The sequence below is a fragment of the Mustela putorius genome, unplaced genomic scaffold (assembly GCF_011764305.1).
Source record: "Mustela putorius furo isolate JIRA1106 unplaced genomic scaffold, ASM1176430v1.1 tig00003858_pilon_pilon_pilon, whole genome shotgun sequence".
In the NCBI taxonomy this organism is placed as follows: domain Eukaryota; kingdom Metazoa; phylum Chordata; class Mammalia; order Carnivora; family Mustelidae; genus Mustela; species Mustela putorius.
In genome coordinates, this window is record NW_025422010.1 from 54,188,325 (window position 1) to 54,208,532 (window position 20,208).

Genomic DNA, 20,208 nt, shown 5'->3' on the forward strand with positions numbered 1-20,208 from the left:
CAGACTTGGGTCAGTGGGGAGAAGAGAGGACAGCATTCTCGTTGAGAAGGATAATGGAATGAAAGCCGTCGGATGGAAACAGCAGAGCCTGAAAAGTGAGCCAAGCAAAGGGTGGCCAGGTTTCTAGCTACATCCGCTATTGGCCCAATAGATTGTTGAGCTGCCAATGTGTGGTTCAAGAACAGTTGAACAGATTGGTCCTGTAGACACTGCCAGAGGGGCCCCCCAGGAGACTGAGTGTGGAAAGGGGAACCCCTGGACCAGCAATGGCATCTACTGATCACTCACTGAGATGGAGATCTGGCTGAGCACCAGGGGATGTTAAAACTTGTAAAAAGGTCAGTGGCTGCCTATGAGTTCCCTTTGGTGTCATGAAGGAACTTAGGAGTTGAAAGATCATTGTCGAGGGTGGGATTCCTGCTTTTTCTTGATGTGACCTGGGTCTTCCAGCGATTAAGAAAATCACATAACTTGGCTTTTGGCTGCTAGGCACAGATTCTGAAGAATACACTTATCCCATTGTCCCTCTGATAATAATGAGGGGTTTGGGCTAAGTCACCCCCACTCCTTTGGATGGGAGACTCACAAAAGCAAGATGAGGTATGGGTAGATCTTGCTCTATGAACCACGGGTGAGCTAAGAAGCCTATAGAGGGCTCAAACCCACAGACTTGGTGTCACTGACTATCAGGTTATTAACCCAGCTCTCCAAGCATGACAGGGAGCTGGCCACAGCAGCCGAGAAGAAACACAGTGCTTTTACTTTTAACCATCTCTTCCTTTGAGGATTTCCTGTACATGAAAGTACAGCAAATAGATGAGAAGCCACCTTTAGTGTTTTGCCCTTGTCAATTAGCTCAAACAATATAACCATGTTTAGACTCAAATTATCACTCATCATGCCTATTTTTCTCTGTTTTTGCCTTTTTTTTTTTTTTAAAGATTTTATTTATTTATTTGACAGAGAGAAATTACAAGTACACTGAGAGGCAGGCAGAGAGAGAGAGAGAAGGAATCAGGCTCCCCGCTGAGCAGAGAGCCCGATGCGGGACTCGATCCCAGGACCCCGAGATCATGACCTGAGCCGAAGGCAGCGGCTTAACCCACTGAGCCACCCAGGCGCCCCTGTTTTTGCCTTTTAATTCCTTTCCTGTATCTAAACACCTAGTGACCTTTTTCCCCTAAACTTTGCTTTTTTTTTTTTTATTAATTTTTTTTTTAAAGAGAGATATCATGGATGTTTGTGACAGGGGCAGGGAGGGGCAGATGGAGAGGGAGAGAGAGAAAATCTTAAGCAGGCTCCCTGCTCAGTGCGGAGCCTGATGTACTGGGGCTCTATCTCACAACCCTGAGATCACCACCTGAGCAGAAATCAAGAGCTGGATGCTTAACCAACTGAGCCACCCAGGCACCCCCACCAAGTGATTTTTTTCAATCAAGTTTTCAACATCATGATCCTAGAGGTAAAAGTCAATGTTAAGTACAGAGTGAATTTTCTCTGTATAATAAAAGATAAGATTTGTGTTGGAAACACTGGGCAAATAGAAAGTTATTTGGGTGTGGCTGCTGACAGGAGATTTGGGCGGAACCCAGAATTATTTAGAAGATTCCACTTTGAGAAATTTAAGACAATTTAAAATAGAGAATCTCCAAGAAAGAAAAATAGTGTTCCTCTTTTCCTTGCCATGACCAAAGGGTCACTTGGGGGCTGTCTAGACTCAGAAAGAAAGGATTCTATGGTCTTTAGATATTGCAAAGGGTCCACGAGCCATCCCTGTGCAATGGTAAAAGGGTAATTGTAGAATTTGGCACTGTCCTGGGGCGCAGGTACAGAGGGGGTGCTTGAAACAGGCTGACAAACTTCGACTAATTTTAACAGGCATGTGTAGGTATTACCAAATTCTTAAGTTTCTGAATGACATCATCCTCCGAACAAATTTCTTAAACGGAGCCTTAGCAAACAAGCATTTTTAGAATAGTGATGTCTTTCTGAGTAAAATGTTGAATCACTCAAAGGATACAGATTAGAAAGAGAGTGAGGAAAAAAAATGCTCCGTGGGAGGGGCAGAGCTGTATAAAACCAGTCCACTCCGTGTGTGCACTCTGACAGCTCTCTGAGGACGTTTTCTTGTCAGCGGCGCCTCCGGGAATAACCAGGTATGTTTCAGTGAATTCCATGGCCGTGGAAACAGGTTTTCATTTTTCTCCCTCTTCCTTCTTACTGGTATTACTAATAATGAAAATTAAAGCGTGGGGTGTCTTTAGAAAATGAGTAAAAATGTCATGGTGTTTTCTTGCTTAGGTTTCTTTTAAGTGAAAATATTTTGGGTCGAGATTTGAATGAAATTTGTAGTAAGACTTAATCTTGAATCTCAGAAGCCTGCAGATGTGTGTGTAACATTAGCTGAACTACAGTGCCTAGTCAAGTTGAGACAGGGATTTTACTGAACAGGTTAGAATATGTATATTCTTTACTAACTAGGGTTTTGACACAGAATTGGATGGAAATGGTAGATCAGTTAAAAGATACTAATTTAAGCAATGAAAGGATTCTATAAATTGTATATAAATATAATAAAAACAAGAAAGATGACAGTCTTTATCTAAAACTACCAGAAATTACAGAAATTCAGCAGCAATCTGAGTTGGCTCTGTTCAATACCCCCTTGTACTTACTTTTTTTTTAAACATTTTATTTATTTATTTATTTGACAGAGAGAGATCACAAGGAGGCAGAGAGGCAGGCAGAGAGAGAGGAGGAAGCAGGCTCTCCACGGAGCAGAGAGCTCGATTCGGGGCTTGATCCCAGGACCCTGGGATCACGACCTGAGCTGAAGGCAGAGGCTTTAACCCACTGAGCCACCCAGGTGCCCCCGCCCCTTGTACTTATTGAATTGAGTTCAATAATTGGTCAATTTGGTGGAAGAGAAAAATTTTCCAAACGGTTGTTGGATTGACTGAAGTAATAGTTCAATAAATCATTTAATACCCATAAACACACACTCATTCGTTATGAAAGTCATCAAATAACAGGAACTGCTTTTAATTTTGTTGGGGCGGAGAAGGTACTAAGTTTGGATGGGACGTTTCCTTGAAGATACTATTTTCTCTTTGTCTTCATTGCCTTTTGTGGTCAATTTCTAAATATTTGCACGATGCTGTCGTAAAACAGGTTGTTTTAAATGCCACAGCAAACTCAAATCTAGCATCCAGCATCAACGAGAAGAGGCCCTTGGTGGCGCCTCAGGACACCTCCCAGCTTGATGATGTGTGCCCATCTTTAGGGCACATTTGTCAACTTGTGGGGCAGGAGGTGATGCATGGAGCCCAGCCCCACGGGTACTCCCCATTTATTCTTCCCTGTGATGATATTAAACCTTAATTAGTGGGATGATATGCAGAGGTTAAACAATTTTTTAAAATTTTAATGATAAGAAACACACAGCAGGTGTCACCTGTTTCATTCTGTGACTTCAGTTGTGCATTGTCTCAGGCAGAGTCCCACCTAAAGGTAAGGTGTGGAGTTGCCTGAGAGGAAAAATGGCATATGTGTGCCTTCATAGGTTTCCAAGACTGCAAACTTCTCAGACCTCATGTGAAAAGCACCAGAAGGCTGAGATTGTCTGGGCTCTGAAGCTAACTAGCCGTGCGATGTACATCTCTGTATTTTTGTATCAAGAAATTACTAGGTTTTCCTGGGAAGGTATTGACACAAATTAAACAAAAACGATGCTGCTGAAGGAATTTGGTAACTGCAATACAGACGTGAGTTTTTTTTTTTTTTTTAATGTTAAATGCTGCTAATTGCCCCTTATTCAAGGAATAAAAACTAGACTATTTTTAAAAGAAGTAAATGCACCTGGGAGAATTTAATTCTGTCCTTATGTACTTTTTTCCTTTATAAAGCCACCAGAAATCTATCAAAAGCCTCTCTGATAGTTGAACACTTACCTTTTGTTAGTGTCAGAGGGACTGACTACGCAGGATAGGATAACGAATTCCGTCTGGGAGAAGCCTGCGGTTACTTTTCTGGCTCTGAGCCCTTATTAATTTTCTTCACATAAGGATAGAGATATATTTTATTTATGATATTAATTATCAGTTTGTTTCCAAAATGTTATGAGGCAGTTCACAAAAATGATCTGCCCAGTAAGACTAATTAGTTTCAAGACAATTTTAAATCAGTGGAGGGAAGAGGAAACAAATGTCTGAGTCACCCAGTTAATCCAATCTCAGTGATGAAGCAAGAAAAAAAAAAATTAGTGGGATTTGTTTGTTTGCTTTTCCTACTTAATACGCCTTCTAGGAGCATTACGGACTTGCTACCTTCCTATTTTTATTTCCTCTTTCTAGCATTTCTCAAGCTAGTAACTTGCCTAAACTGTTACACATAACAGTGAAGTTCACCACCAACAAAGAGAGGCACTGTGAGGCAGTGTGGACCGAGTGGGTTCCTGAAACAGACCTAGGCTTAAATCCCTGCACCATTGCATAGAAGCTCTGTGACCTTCTGCAAGTCACTTAAGCTCTCTGAGCATCAGGAGGCAACCTAAAAAATGAAGATAACAGGATGTACCCTCTTCAGATCCTGCGAGGACTGAATGAGAAGAAATGGTTTCAGGGACAAATCTTGCTTAATTTACAATTTTGTCTCCATAAAATACACTTGGGTGGTATTTCAAATGAGACATTTTGATTCAGATTGCAATGATTTTCTTAAAGAAGAGTGTTCATGAGCCAAGTGTTCCCCGAAGACAACCCCGGGATTGGGGAGGGAAGTGAGTCCTGGCCCTTGCTGGGAAGCCTGCTGAGTGAGCCAAGCCTACAGACGGGGACGTCCCTCACCTTGGAGCCTCCCTCAGCCCCTCCTCAGCTCTGGGAAGCCACTGTCACAAAGGTTCCTGTGGGATGAGTGTCAGCGTCATTTGGTATATTTATATATTTTGGTAATTATAGGGTGTGTTTTAAGCCACTGTGAAAGCATAACACAGAGCCAGAAAAATGATCGCTGGCCAGTACCAACAGATACTGTACACACCTCGGGTGTGTCCATGCTTTCCGCTTCACATGGGTCACAGAAGGTGTGTCCGTCCTTTATCTTCAGGTGGTGATAGGGTGTGTGTGTGTCTGTTTCATGTTCATTGCATGCAGTGTTGCCTGCAATGGATTTGCCTGCTGGTGGGGGGGGCACGGGTGCTGGAGAAGCAGGCGACCATTCCAGCACCCCCCATACTGAACTCCTTAGCGTGGGAAGCTGTTTTATTGCAGGTTGTAGATGTAGGTGTGGAGGGGCGGGGCGTACAGGAGGTTGGAAGTGGGTAAAAACACCAACCTCAACTGGTGAATCCAAACCACTTCTAGAAACAGAGAGTCTGAGGGAAGACTAGTGATCTCAGCTGGGGCCAACAGGAATAAGTGTTTGACTCTGCATGTATTTGCCCATGTGTGTGCTGGATATTTGCAGATGGAGCCTTGAGGTTGAAAGTGTGACCCTGGAGGCCCCCGACCTGGCTCCGACGCCTGGTCCTGCCCTTTATAGTTGGGTGACGCTGGTCACTTTCCTGATTCTCTGTGCTGTTGCTTCTTCCTTCGTAAAATGCAAATAGCAATGCCTTTCTGATAGGGTTTTGGTAAGAATTAAATGGTTGGTAGAATGTTTAGAATGGCATCTGTTGTATAGTAAAAATCTAATAAATGCTATTCATTGTCATTGCTCTTATTATGATTATTATATGAAGCATCCCTACTCATCACGTAACTGCTCCCTGCATCTCAAGATCAACTACATAATTTTCAGGATCCAGCGTAAAAGGAAAATGCAGAGCCTTTGTTCAAAATTATTAAGGATTTTAAGTTGGTAACAGCAGAACATCGCATGAAGCCTGGAGCCCTGTGAGGTTGCTCACATCACATGACCATGACGACATCTGGGCTCTAGTTCATGCTGTGCCATGAAGGAAGAGCAGAGAGGGAACCCCTTTCCTGTGCAGGGTACACCATGTACTACTCGGCCAATATCACCTAAAATGTTGAGTCACCTTTCAGACCTGTTTCTTTCTTCCTCGCTTTCCTTCCAGATTGAAACAATGGAAGACCTTTATGTGGCCAACACAATCTTTGCCCTCAATTTTTTCAAGCATCTGGCAAATACTAGTGCCACCCCGAATCTCTTCTTCTCTCCGTGGAGCATCTCATCTACCATGGCCATGGTCTACCTGGGTGCCAGAGGCAACACTGCAGACCAGATGGCCAAGGTGAGTGTCTGTTAGAGCTCCAAACTAGGACTGGGTCTCTCCTGAATGGAATTGTAGAATTGCGATTGTATGCTTCAGGTAGCAGCTTGACTTTACGGAGGTCAGTTGTTGTCACATGCCATCACCACACAAGCAGCTAAACCATGAAAGCTTTCAACTGTAGATAATCTCCAAAGCAGCTAAACCATGAAAGCTTTCAACTGTAGATAATGGAGAGTGTCCTGAAAAGCTCTGGTTACCACACTGCTGGAGATACAAGGAGAACAGTGTGACTTCAGAGGGCCTCGGCCACGTTATCAACCCCGTGAGGTCACATCAACAAAACGGCGTCTGGCCTGATGGCCAGTTTTCAAAATCAGGGTGGACAGGGTGTGCATGAACATTGTGAGGCCTTTCTGTTAAGTCCGCTGGCTTCGGTGCTTGGTGAAGGGACACCAGTTCAGTCAGGGGACTCCTTCACGGAGTCCTGGGCCTTGGAAATCCACCACATGCCACAGGACTCCCGTGGGATGAATTCAACCTGCTCCTGTTATGTCTGAGGTCAGTGAGCCGGATAAGGTCATCATATAATTAAGAGTCTTTCAGACTCGCATCGCCACAAATGTTGACATTGAGTGCTTGAGGTACAGGCCCTGCTTTCTCACAAGCATATGCTGTGCTCTCAGTCACACCAAAATGCCCCCGGCCACTTTCGGGTTTCCCACGAGAACCGTGCCTGAGACTACGGCTGTCCTTTGCTGGTGCACAGTGACCCATTTACCGTGGGTCTGGTTCGAGGCTGTTCACAGGGAGTGTTAGCCAATCTCACCGCACGAGGCAGGGAAGTAAAAGGCATCCCTCCCGGTGAATGTGGCAGTTTAAACATCTAGGCTTACAACAAAACTCAGTTGCTCAACCCTGATACCAGCCATATTTGGCAACACACCTTCCCCTTTATTCTCTTCCCCTTGGAGGAGGCTGGAAACCTTGAACTGCATGTCAAACTTCAGAAAACATCAGGGCCTTAATTTTTTCACCACAAAGGGAGCAGAAGCAATATACTGTGAGGGGAAATGAGAAATGAAGTACTCTAGGTTGTTTAAAAAAAAGAAAGAAAGAAAGAAAAAGATTTTGACACCGGAGGCGAATGAACGTATCCGTCTCTCTGGGCACAGACAGCTTTTCTGTATCTAGAAAGTGCTTCAAGCATGTGGGTCTAGGCAAAGATGTTCTATTGTTTTTCTCTAACTCTGCTGCATGTACTGGTTTTAAAAATCGAAGGGAAATGTGGTTCATTCCCTGCTAAAAGGAAGAAGAGAGGCTCTTTGGCTTGGAGGAAAGAGGGTGGACTTTGGGGACAGGCCCGGCGGTGTGGAGTGGTGGCTCTGCCGCTCGCTGCTAGGTGTGTGGAGGAAGGCATGGAAACTCTCGGAGCCTCCGCTTTCTCATCTACAAAAAGAGCCCGAGAGCGGCCCCGCTGGAGGACAGGTGTGAAGGCTCGAGTCAAGCGCAGAGCGTCTGGGAGCCGCATCTGTGTTAACAGCTAGTGACCCTCAGGGCCTCAGCCAGGCGCCCGAGAGCCCTTCATGAGTTTGCGCACGCGCTGCGCGCCGCTCGGAGCCCAGGCTGTGATTACCGTGTTGTTCCTATAGACCAGGAAGGGGGCCGGGGAGAGGTCCCACGGCTGGGACGTGGTGCGCCTGGTGAAGGTCATGGTGGCAGTGCAAAGAAAGGAGCATGTGGAAGGCTCTTAGGTTCAGAGTGAAGCCCCAGGCCCCCCTCGGGCTCCACTGCCTGGCTGGGCAGTGCCTCTCTTTACCCACGGCTTCTGCGAGGCCCAGGGCCCCCTCCGCTCCCCCGTTTCTGTGGGGCTTTAGCGGTGATTCAGGAAGGCTTTAGGGCTAGCCAGGAGACTCCTGATTTAAGTGTCAGCTTCCTCAGAAAGGACAAAAACCAAAAAGGCTGTTTTGGGAAATATTCTTCCCTTCTGTAGGAGCAACAGTAGGGCCACCTCTTTTCAGAGGGTTAGATGGGACTTATGACATCTAATCGGAAGAGCAGAGAAAGAGCCCGTAGCCCTTAGCACCTGTCCTGCCAACCCAGAAACACCACCTGGCTGGACAAGCTTGCCTTTCCTCTGTCGGCAGAGGCCCCACCATCAATCCACTCACCAGAGAGGTCCTCCGCACCACAGGCCCCACAAGGGATGCGATGCGGGCTCGATGGGACCCAAGGGGTGTGGATTGGGGGAAGACCTGGGTGCAGGGCCAGGCTGGGGGTGCTGAGACCCGAGAGGCCAGGCTGGGGGTGCTGAGACCCGAGAGGCCAGGCTGGAAAGCTGTCGTGCTGGGAAGGAGCCAGGGCAGCTTCGTAGGACCAGCTTTCCCCCCTCCAGCTTCATGTGTTTTCTGGATCTGCCATTTACGATATAAAGAGATTCATATGTCATCTGACCCTAGTCACCTGTCCCCCACATGGATGCTGGTTTCTCTGTGTAATACAGTGTGTGCAAATATTTTATGGGATCCCTGTTAATAGTGAGTAAGTGTGTTTATGCCTAAACTAACTTGGGCTTGTAGTTTTTGACAGATTGGAAGTGGATAATAGATAAGACCTTTGAAAAGACAGAGACCTCCAAGGTCGTGAATTAACCTTATTTTTTTCTTCAAAATACTGGCATTTGTTATCAAGTCCGTTTATGGCTTGGATGGTAATTTAGATACTTTAGTGAAAAGGTTACAAATCATTTCATAAGAACAAATTGTTGTCAAAATGGCCAGTATATATATGGATTGGTGTAAAATAACTCAAGCTGTATCTTAGGAGAGAAATTTCAGTTGCAGACACCTATATGTTATGTATAAAGAGCATGTGCTTATTTCTGAGACACAAAGGTAGGGAAGTAGATAGGACCTCCAAGAGGTACCTGAGCACCACTGGTTTCAAGGTGACATAATATAGCAGGAGAATATACTCATAAATACATTGTCTCTAATTCCAAATGTAGGTGTTTCAGTTTGACAAGGTTGTTGCTCAGAAGACCCCAGTGACCCCAGTGAACCTCACCGGTTGTGAACTCATGCAACAGATCCAGAAGGGCACTTATCCTGAGGCCATTTTGCAGGTATCTGACTCACTGGTTCATAATTCCTTTTGCATTTTATTTCTAGAATCTTCTTGTCTTAAAGTCACAGTGGTAGACAGGGAAGGAACTTAGTACAACTTCTCCCATTCATAGAAAGAAACCTAAGACTCAGAGCCCTTAAATAAATACCCTCTGGGCACATGGATAAATAGGAGCAGGGCCAGAGTAGAATCTAGACTTCAGGGCTTTTAGGTCAAAAACTGTTTTTGGATTTAATCCCATCACTCTGCCATTAGGTGGGCATGTGTAATCTATTCTGAAATCATGGGAGCAGCTCCTAGAATACACATGCATGGATACAGGTTTCCAGGTGGAAGAAGGTAAAGAGTGACAAGCAGTTGAGCAGTGGGGTAGGTCAGGCCCCATGACTTCATGCGAGACCACCCTTGGCTATCCCTCGCAACCTCCCTACCTGTTTATCATCTGTCCATGTATGTATGTACGGATCTATTCATCATCTATCTCAGTTAATATCTTTTCTCAATACTCTATTTCCTTAAACACCAGCTCTCTAGCTAACTTACTGGGCACAGATGGACTCCTATTGATAAGCAACTCCCCTAATACGCTGTGGGTTTGGTAAGGGGATATCGCCCATAACTTCCTTCTTGCAATGTTGCTCCATCCCCCCGTTGCCCAGGGAATTATGGGCTAGAGGAGGGGAAGAGGGCCCCATCAAGATGGAAATCCAGCCAGTCTCCTGGGACACCCAGCAGCCCATCTGCAGGGCTCTGTCCCCTGCTGTGGCTGTGACTGAGTCCTATGTCTTTTGTCATGCTTACGAACTCCGGGTTGAGGATTAGAATTCACCTACATTTTCGTGGCTTTCTAGAACCCAGATTTCCCACTGTACAGACTCCCCTATAATTATAAAATGGGTACTTTTGGACATACGTTAACTTTTTCTAGAACATCTCCTAGGTAATGTTTTAGTATATCAAAATCCCTTAGAGACCTTGAATTTAGGAAATTATAAAAGAAGCCTAACTTCCTTCTAGGACATCGGTTACTTCAAGGTGAAATGTAATCTATAGGTGCAGCAAAATTTGAAACGAGTAAAAACGTTGCCTTCTGGGTTTTAGCGCGCTGTATCAGAAGTATTTCCTCAGAGATTCCCCTAAGTGTCAGAAAGTGCCAAGTATCCATTATACGGCATTTTATTGTTGCACTGAAAGAACACGTTTGCTTAAGAAATACCTTGTTTAGCCACCCTGTGTTACCTAAAGAGACCCTTTCTGTTTCAGGCACAAGCTGGAGCGGCAGTCCACTCCTCGTTCAGCTCTCTCAGCTCGGCCATCAATGCGTCCACAGGGGAGTATTTATTGGAGAGCGTCAATATGCTGTTCGGAGAGCAGTCGGCGAGGTTCAAGGAAGTAAGTGGAACCTGCAGCTGAAATGTCAGGCTCCGCCGTGTGCAATGGGGTCCCTTTCGAAGCTGCTGTCTGTGATGCCCACAGAGAGTCAGAATTCCACATAAGCGCCCTGAGGCTCCAAACACCCAGGGTCACAGCAGCTGTTTGCATGCTCCCGAGGTCAAGTGCTCCCCCCCAATGGATGCAAAGGCCCCACATTGCAGAGTGACTGCCACAGCTGGGGGAACAGTGATTTCCAGGACCACTCCCCACACGCCCAGCCTTCCCCTTGGACTCAGTGTCTATAATGCACAGTTCAGGAGGGCAAGTGAGTATGGGTAAGGGGATCAACGGAGCACTTACAATCCACACCATTTCCTCTTTCAGCCCCCCAGCCCCCCAGTGCCGCCCTCCTCCCCTTCCCTTACCTCAGCCCCTTACCACCCCCCCCCTGCAACTTTTGACAGTAAGCCCATGATTTACAATTACATCAAGTCTTGTTCAGTGATATTCTGGGTCACCTTTAGCTGGTTCCTTGCTTTAAAGGAATACATGCAACTCTCCAAGAAATACTACTCTACAGAACCCCAGGCGGTCGACTTCCTAGAACGTGCTGAAGAAACCAGAAAAAAGATTAATTCTTGGGTCAAGACTCAGACCAAAGGTAAAACCAAAGCCATATTTCCTGTTCTTCTTTTCAGTTAGAAACCGTTGATCTATTTTTTTTTTCAAAAAGTCACTTCTGTGCCTAGCCCTAACTCCCTTAAAATTCCCTTCACCTTAATTATTTTGGTTAACATAGCCCAATTCTCATTTAGCCAAGTGGTGCATTAAGTGAAAAAAAACAGTTGAGGTCTACTAAAGGAAGACATGTGTTCAGTACGTCAATCATCCGATTTTGGATATTACCTTAGGATGGAAGGTGAGAACAGGCAGACACATCTTCCAATGTAGGAAATGCCAGTATTGAAATAACCGTGCCCTCTGTCTGCTGGAACAAAAACGAAGAAAAAAGGCGTGATCCTCCGCTGAGTAACTGGGTGAGACCACTGGCAACAAAGCAGGAGGGATCAGAAAATTATTTTACCTGTTCTTCACCATTCCAAGTCTACCTGCTGTGAGGTTCTTTAGGGCCCTGCTGAATCACGTCTACTATTGGAGCTTATGTTCCTAATTCTTTCATGGGTTCCTGCTTCTCTTTTGTTTTTTACCAGGACTCACATTTGATGAAATCATCCATTCATTGTCATTGTATTGTTATTGAACCCACCGCATATTACGTGCCAGGCACTGTACACGTTCTGTAAAAGAAACAGAACTCAGACCCTGCCACCCTAGAACTTACAGTCAGTAAGTTCAGTTCAGTCGGTGGCATTCAGTTCAGTCGGTGATGGCTGTAAGGTGACCATAAGTGCTTGATGGGGACATGCAGGACACTGCATGGGAGTGTGTGAGGAAGGTGCTGGCCTCCAACGTTATGACTGGAGGGGTCTTCCTGGAATGAGAAGTGCTTATGTCGTGACTAGGAGGATGGGCTGCAGCTGGCCAGGCCAAGAGCATGGGGAGAGGATTCTAGACACAGTGTATAGATGTGCCAAGATGCCGAGGTGAGAGAGCTTGGCCCTCTGAGGCAAAGAGTGGAATTGGCTGGCCTCCAGTGTGGAGTACGGGGAGGGGAGGAGACTGCAGAGGGGACTGACTTCACACACTTGTCCCCACACAGAAACAGCGTTGCTGCCCCCCAGCTGGTCTCTGCAGAACATCTTACTCTTCACCTTGACTTTCAAATTCTTAATTATCCCACAGACCATACTTGATGACTGTTGGCCCCTGAGCTCTCGGTTGCTGCCTTCCATACTTAACTTCTTACGCATTCCTAATGCCAGAGTTTAATTTAAGTGGCAAGCCCAAGTCCTAGCCTTTCTAGAGGTACCTCCCAGCCACTCCCCTCCTCTCTACCCCCTTGCTCTTTTGTTAGTTTCATGAGTCCTGTTAACGTTCGCCTTATACAGCCTTCAACTGTAGCTGACCTGATTTTATTTTGTTTGCTTTGTCGACCTATACAGACCATAATTATTTGAGGGTAGGGCCAATATGTCACTCTTCTCCTGTGTCTCCACAAAAATTAGCACAGTCTTTGGCTGATAATGAAAATCCTTCATTCTCTCAAATCTCTAGGTTTGAATTATAGGTCACAAAAAAATAACTGCTGACTAGCAATATATAGATGGATTTCTAGGAAGAAAAACGTAGAAATTATTAGATTTGTTCTGGGTATTTCATAGATTTATGAGCTGTTAGGACTGGAAAGGTACTTGGAGATAATTTACCCAAATTTGCCCCTTCATGGTGGTGGACTCTTCGTCTGAGAGGGGTTAACTGACTCTTTCAAGATTCCTCTACCAGTTAATGATGAAACTGGGGGTTCTTCGTCTTTGATCCTTAGTCTAATTCTGAATTCTTCATTTGGGTGTTTAAAAAGTTTGCATTATAAGGTAGGTAAAAAGTAAATGTTCATTTAACTCCTATGTTTAAAACGTGGTTGCAAGCGATAGTTTGCAGTCTTGGTTTCTTGGCCCCCATATTGGGAAAAAGCAAAAGGTCTGTAGAACTTATAAAATATTTTTGTTTCTCCCAAAATAGTTGTTCTCCCTTTGTTCTTCATTTCTATAACAGATTTTGAAATTACTGTTCTAAAATATTGACAAACCACTGACACAGAGGAGTCAGGGAAAGGGAAGATTAGCAGAAGTGAAAGTAAAAACCGACTGCAGAATTCAAGAGACATGTAGGAGTTCTGCTTTTCTGAGAACAGCACAAATTCACTTTCTTCCTGTCTTCAGCAGCCATGACTCAAGCAGTTGTGTTGTCAAAATGCCTCATCTTTTGGGCTGACTGCTTCACCAAATTTTGTAATAATTTGAGGGAACTGTTTGTTTTATTTATTATGATCGCATGAATTCTGTCATTTACATCACAAAGTTAAGTAAAGCTGTAGCATTTTTCAATAGTAACCAAGGGTTTTCATTGCCCGGGTGATATATTGAATGGATAAAGGGAAGCTGGTCAGATTCCATTGACCTTTATGTGAGTCCTGCGTCTGTCAGTAGGATCGGGAGGTGGTAGAGGCGGACACAGAATCCTGACCACTTTCCCAGTTTGTGACCTTGAGGAGGTTGCTAACTTTCTTAGTGGAGGATCTTTTTGTGGAAAATGACACTAGTAATATCCCAATAGAATAGCTGTCAGGATTAAGTAAAATAATGTGTTTGAGCAGTTGAAAAATTATAGGGCAGGTATTAAGTGTAAGTGGGCTGTTTCTCAAGCCATGTTGTTCTTAACTACCACAGTTGGGTGTTATAATTTCTGAGACCCTTTCTTCCCTGGCTTATTCATGTACCCCCTTCTCTGCACAGCCACAGTACTTTGCATTCTGTTGCTGGATTTCTGACGCATTGTCTCACTGCTGGTTTTGAATGCCTCTTCTAATATTCTCAACCCCTCCAGGGCAATTCTTCCTTTTTACCCTCTTGTATCTGCCCAACTCCTACTATAGATCTAGCACAACTTCAAACAAAAACAAGACAGTTTTTGAATGAATCAATGGGTCAGACCCATAGACTGTCTGGATCTGATCTAGAAGGAGTGCTAAACTTTGAGAAACTTTGAGAAAACAACATAAAAAGAGGTGAAAATATTTCCATGTTTGATAGTCATTCTAAATATTAAAGATTTTATTTATTTATTTGACAGACAGAGATTACAAGTAGGCAGAGAGGCAGTCAGAGAGAGGAGGAAGCAGGCTCCCCACTGAGCAGAGAGCCCAATGTGAGGCTCGATCCCAGGACCCTGAGATCATGACCTGAGCCGAAGGCAAAGGCTTTAACCCACTGAGCCACCAAGGCACCCCATCATTCTAAATTTTAAATGCATAACTCCTTCATTTTCTCTTGGACTTTGCAAACCTTCTGAGAAAGGTGGTCTGATTTATTTATGCTTTAAATAAATTGGGAGAAAAACCGGAGCTTGAGATCATCACCTCTGCAGAATCTGACAAATGTAGATGCTGAGTTTGATGGTGACTCAAGAGATTCAAATCATAGCATCATCACAGTTCTTGGTCATGAACCCTAAACATATGTTGTTTTCTGTAGGCAAAATCCCAGACTTGTTACCTGAAGGTTCTGTAGATGGGGACACCAAGATGGTCCTGGTGAATGCTGTCTACTTCAAAGGAAAGTGGAAAACTCCATTTGAGAAGAAACTGAATGGGCTTTATCCTTTCCGTGTGAATGCGGTATGAGACAAGATGGATTTTCCTAGCATGTATTTTAGGATCTTGGCCAAGATAGAGAAAGAAAAGTTAGAGACCACTCATGCTCCTGTATGACTTGTTAGTAATAAATTATGCACATTGGACAGTTGGACTCTTTCCAGCTACTGAGTGTCACTCAGTAATTTTCTAAGAGACCATATGCGTAACAGTGAGGACCACGGGCTTTATAATTACATAATTCTGGATGCAGTTGTAGGTTCTACTACTAAGGTTCTACTAGTAACCATCTATGACCTTATTTATCTGCTGGGAATTCCATTTTTTAATCAATAAAAGTTGGCTATTGTAAGGATTCAGTGAGATTGCACAGAGTTTTGGCCTATGGCAGGAGCTGAACAAATATTTTAGTATTATTATAATTATTAACATTGTCCGTCTTAATAATAGATGTAATCATGATAAAGCTAACAAGAGCAACTGTAAGGGTATAAATAATTTATTTTGTTGATTTTTAAGAACATATTTCTTTGACACTACAGCAGAATCAATTTCTTCATGTCTAATTATAAATCTCGTGACTCTTAATATCAACTTTCATATTTCACTTTTTAATCATTTTAGAATCAGCGCAAACCTGTACAGATGATGTACTTGCGTAAAGAACTGAACATTGGCTACATAGGTGACCTAAAGACTCAAATTCTAGAACTCCCATATGCTGGAGATATCAGCATGTTCCTGTTGCTTCCTGATGAAATCAGTGATGTGTCCACTGGCTTGGAGTTGGTAAGCCATTCCAGCTTATATTGTTTGAAACCTCTAGAGCCAAACACACCTTTCATGAGAAGCATGTCTATAGGTGTAGAAAATGGTGTGTAGATCCTCGCAGAGACATGTGAATTGGTTGATTATAAATGTTCATGTCTCAAACTTTCATTCAGAGCATGAAAATATGTCATACATGCTACTTTCTTGCAAATATTTCACCAGTGTATTACATTTTTCTATCACCTACAATGTGGTAAAGTTAAAGTCATTGATTGTTAACATGAGACTTGTAAGTTATCTGCCTTCTATTCTGAGCACTTAAGGGTTTTTTTCTTTAATGTTTGGATTTGTAGCTGGAAGATGAAATAACCTACGATAAATTCATTAACTGGACCAGCAAAGACAAGCTGGCAGAAGATGATGTGGAGGTATACCTCCCTCAGTTCAAATTAGAAGAACGCTATGAACTCAGATCCATTCTCCAGAGCATGGGCATGGAGGAAGCCTTCAGCCAGAGCCAGGCCAACTTCTCAGGAATGTCTGACAACAATGACCTGTTTCTGTCCCAAGTTTTCCATCAAGCTACTGTGGACGTGAACGAAGAGGGCACGGAAGCAACTGCTGGCACCGGGGCCATTGTGTCAGGAAGAACTGGCCATGGAGGCCCACAGTTTGTGGCGGACCACCCTTTCCTCTTCTTTATCATGCACAAAGTCACCAAGAACATCCTCTTTTTTGGCAGGTTTGTTTCACCCGAAAATTGAAAAGTTCTGTTTCTACACAGGATTTCATAGTATGAGCTGTAAGCCTCCGGATTGCGTTAAGTGCCAAGAATTTAGAGATTTTCCTACACATTTCTGTTTTTTTCTGAACAACTCCTACTAGACACTAATGATAAGTACAGCAATAATTTGACAGCTGTCCACCATAACATTGCAAGCCTATTAATCATTTGGTTTCCTAAGTGGGATGATGCCCCACTTAGGTCTTCTTTACTATTGGTTAATTGTATAACATTAACTTCTACTATATTATTTATTATTTTATATAATGGTTTTAATTATTGTTCACTGTCAGTTTTATGCAGCTGATAGTTGCAGAAGCAGGCGATCAGTAATTTTTCTATCTAAAAAATGCTTTTACTTATTTGTATAATGAGGGATGAGTGGTTGTCCTTCCCATGCCCTCTTATAATAAATAACTAGAAGAAAGCATTGAACAACAGGAAAATATATGTTACATACATTTCTAGTATTATGTATCACATAGATATGTCTACGACCTATGTAATATTGCAAGTATATGAAAAAAATAAACACGTTTCCACACAACCATTTGTTTGTTGTCATTCCATTGGGTCATAATGCAAGGTGGTCCTTGCATTAGCTCGTAAGACTTGTCATACCTTGATTCCTAAGGATCAGGCATCGTGCTTCATTTTGTGGGGACCGAGTAAAAACAGAATAAAGGAGATAAAAGGATAACTGCCTCTTCAGGGAGCCCCAGTGTTGGGACTGGAATGGGTTTGTGTGGAAAATGGTTTAGAGCTGTGGTCTCCTAGCAGCAAAGGGCATAGGAATTCAGAAAAGCTTGAGTCAAAGTCCTTTGGGGATCTTCTCAGTTAAACCTCAAGGATATCAAGAATAAACACTATGTGCAGTGGTTCAAACAAGGCCAAGGTCATTGAGCTGAGGGTTCAGAGAGGGGAAGATGGCTTTGGGTGTAAGAGTGAGAGAGGAAACACAAATGCCTTCTTTCAGGGGTGTTGCTTCAAATAGCGCTGAATGCCTTGAGTAGATCAGAGACAGAGCAGAACATGACTAAGTCCTGAGAACTGAGTCGGGTCTGGTTTGGGGAGTCCGAGCTGGCTGCAGAGTCTGTTTGCAGGAGTGTGGCCAGACTCTGAGAATGTCTCCCAGGCAGCAGACTTCCCGTGACGCAAGGCAGGTATAGATGACCTACTGGAACATGGCAGCTAAATGGGTAACCTCAGGCCCTTGACTATCAGCCCCTACAACTCAGTTTTCGCCCTTGTGAATCCTCTAACCATGGGCCAAAATGGTGTTTCTTTATGTTTTGGTTTCCAGCCTAGAAAAAGTAATGTTTTTCTCATAAGGCTGCCATGATGGTTAAATGAATTCATACATCACAAGCAATTCAAAGAATGCTGAGCACGTACAGAGTTTAATAGGTACTAGCACTGATGTTGATTATCTTTGTCAGAAATAAAACTGTCTGTCAGCTGGTCAAATGCAGAATCCCAGAAAATTATAAAAAACAAAAGAAGTGGTAAGTCTTGAATTGTGGTTTGTTCCCTCGACAGCAGACATTTTTGAAAATTAAGAGTTCTTGCTTCTTGCATTCTCTTATGTTTAATTCATTTTTCTATGAACTTCAGTAATTCAGCAATTCAATAAGTAGCAGCATTTGGAATCATTGTGATTCTTTAGATATCCATATTTATCACTCTCACTTTTGAGTTAGAGGATGGGCATGGAATTCAAGGTTCAAAGCACTCGTCAACACTCCAGGGGTATTCACCAAAATTGCTGATGGGAAAGTTGATGTCAAGATAATTCTTTCTCCTTGCAGTTTTCATAATTGTCTTTGTGTTCTTAATGATGTTCTTGATATTTCCTTGCATTAAGACTATTTTTAAAAATCGTTCTTAAATTTTGTCTTGCTCATCAGCAGATTTTTTTTTTTTCCATCTGGAAACTTGTATCTTTGCTTCAGTTCTGGGAAACTCTCAGCCATTGCTATGGACTGAATGTTTGTGTCTCCTCTCCCCCATATATATGTGAAAGCCCTAATTTCTAATGGGATGGTATTTGGAGATGGGATTCTGGGGAATAGTTAGGTTAGATTAAGTCATGAGGGTTGAGTCTTCATGATATAATTCGTGTCCTTAGGAGGAGATGAAGGGATCAGAGCTTCCTCTCTCTACCGTATGAGGACAAGAGAGTAGGCAGCCTACTGTGAACCAAGAACAGAGTGAGTCCACACCCCAAACCCAACCAGTCTGTTACCCTGATCTCAGATTTCTAGCCTCTAGAACTGTGAAAAAAAAGTTTGTTGTTTAAAACACCCAGCCTGGGCGCCTGGGTGGCTCAGTGGGTTAAGCCGCTGCCTTCGGCTCAGGTCATGATCTCAGGGTCCTGGGATCGAGTCCCGCATCGGGCTCTCTGCTCAGCAGGGAGCCTGCTTCCTCCTCTCTCTCTGCCTGCCTCTCTGCCTACTTGTGATCTCTCTCTGTCAAATAAATAAATAAAATCTTTAAAAAAAAAAAATAAAACACCCAGCCTTTGGTATTCTCTTATAGCAACCCAACGGGGCAACCGTTATCTACTCATTGTCTCTGCCCACTTAATTTATGCTCTTCTTCTGGATTCTTATTAGAATAATATTGATGCATCTAGAGTTCTCTCTGTCTTGAAAATTTTGGAATAACTAATGAATTCATAAAAAGGCCAGAGCAAAATCTATCTCTCCCACCCCATCTCCCCATTCATATAGTTCCTATCCCTACAGCCCTATTAGTAATTTGTACATATTATACATATACATATACATATACATATACATATACATATACATAGGGCAGGCCATAAATGATAGCAACAAACAAAACTGTGTTGATTATATTATGTTGTTAATTTAGGATACTCTTACCTCTTTTTCTTTCCCTGACCACCCCCAAACAGGCATCATAATAATGCACAACCATGATTTCATCAACATGGGTAGTATATCTATAAAAATTTAATCAAGAGATAAGTGGGAAAGGAATCTGGAGAAGGCTCAGAGGAAACCAATGAGTAAAACTTAGTCTGTGACTTTAGAGAAGATGAAACAATTTCTTGGCTGGTTTGGCAGTTTTTGCATTGATGCACTTAATGCGACATAAACAATGAGTCTCCGTGCTGTGTGTTGATGTTGCCCAAGTCACTCTCTGCTGAACTGCTGTCAGTCGGGATGAACAGTCCCTCTACCTCCAGCCTCCATATGAGACTTTCTGCTAATAAAAGTATGGAGGCACCAGTAGATACTACTACTATGTGCTCAGCACATGTCAGGCAGGTGCAATAAACTTCTTACACAAGTCCCATCCCCTAGTGAAGTCCAGAGAAACATTCTGCTCTAGGTTCCCCACTAACCTTCAGATGTTAAACTCTGAGCCAGTTTATCAGGAGACAAGTGTGTCCCATGAAGAGAAAAATGCAAAGTGCATGAAGAACATTCCAAATTTGTCATAAGTAGAGAGGCTCCTTCTCTCCCTCAAACTCTCTGGAAGGTTCTCAATTCCATCCCTCTCCCCACTTCCCTCAGCACCCCATCAAGCACAGGTCTTCAGCAGTAGAAAATAAAACAATAACTATGGTTTTTCCTATAGAAGATATCTGGAAGAGGGAGAGAATATTCACAGGAAGAAAAA

The 20,208-nt window shown here is 43.4% G+C and overlaps 1 protein-coding gene across 1 annotated transcript; it reads left to right on the forward strand.

The window, feature by feature from the left end:
- Positions 1–2,047: 2,047 nt before the first annotated feature.
- On the forward strand, positions 2,048–17,104 carry SERPINB2 (serpin family B member 2). Its single transcript, XM_013052779.2, has 8 exons — positions 2,048–2,156; positions 6,077–6,253; positions 9,240–9,356; positions 10,622–10,750; positions 11,276–11,393; positions 14,884–15,026; positions 15,627–15,791; positions 16,127–17,104. Exons 2-8 carry the CDS (start codon positions 6,086–6,088, stop codon positions 16,535–16,537), a joined length of 1,251 nt encoding a protein of 416 aa, XP_012908233.1. The 5' UTR covers positions 2,048–2,156; positions 6,077–6,085; the 3' UTR covers positions 16,538–17,104.
- Positions 17,105–20,208: the final 3,104 nt, after the last annotated feature.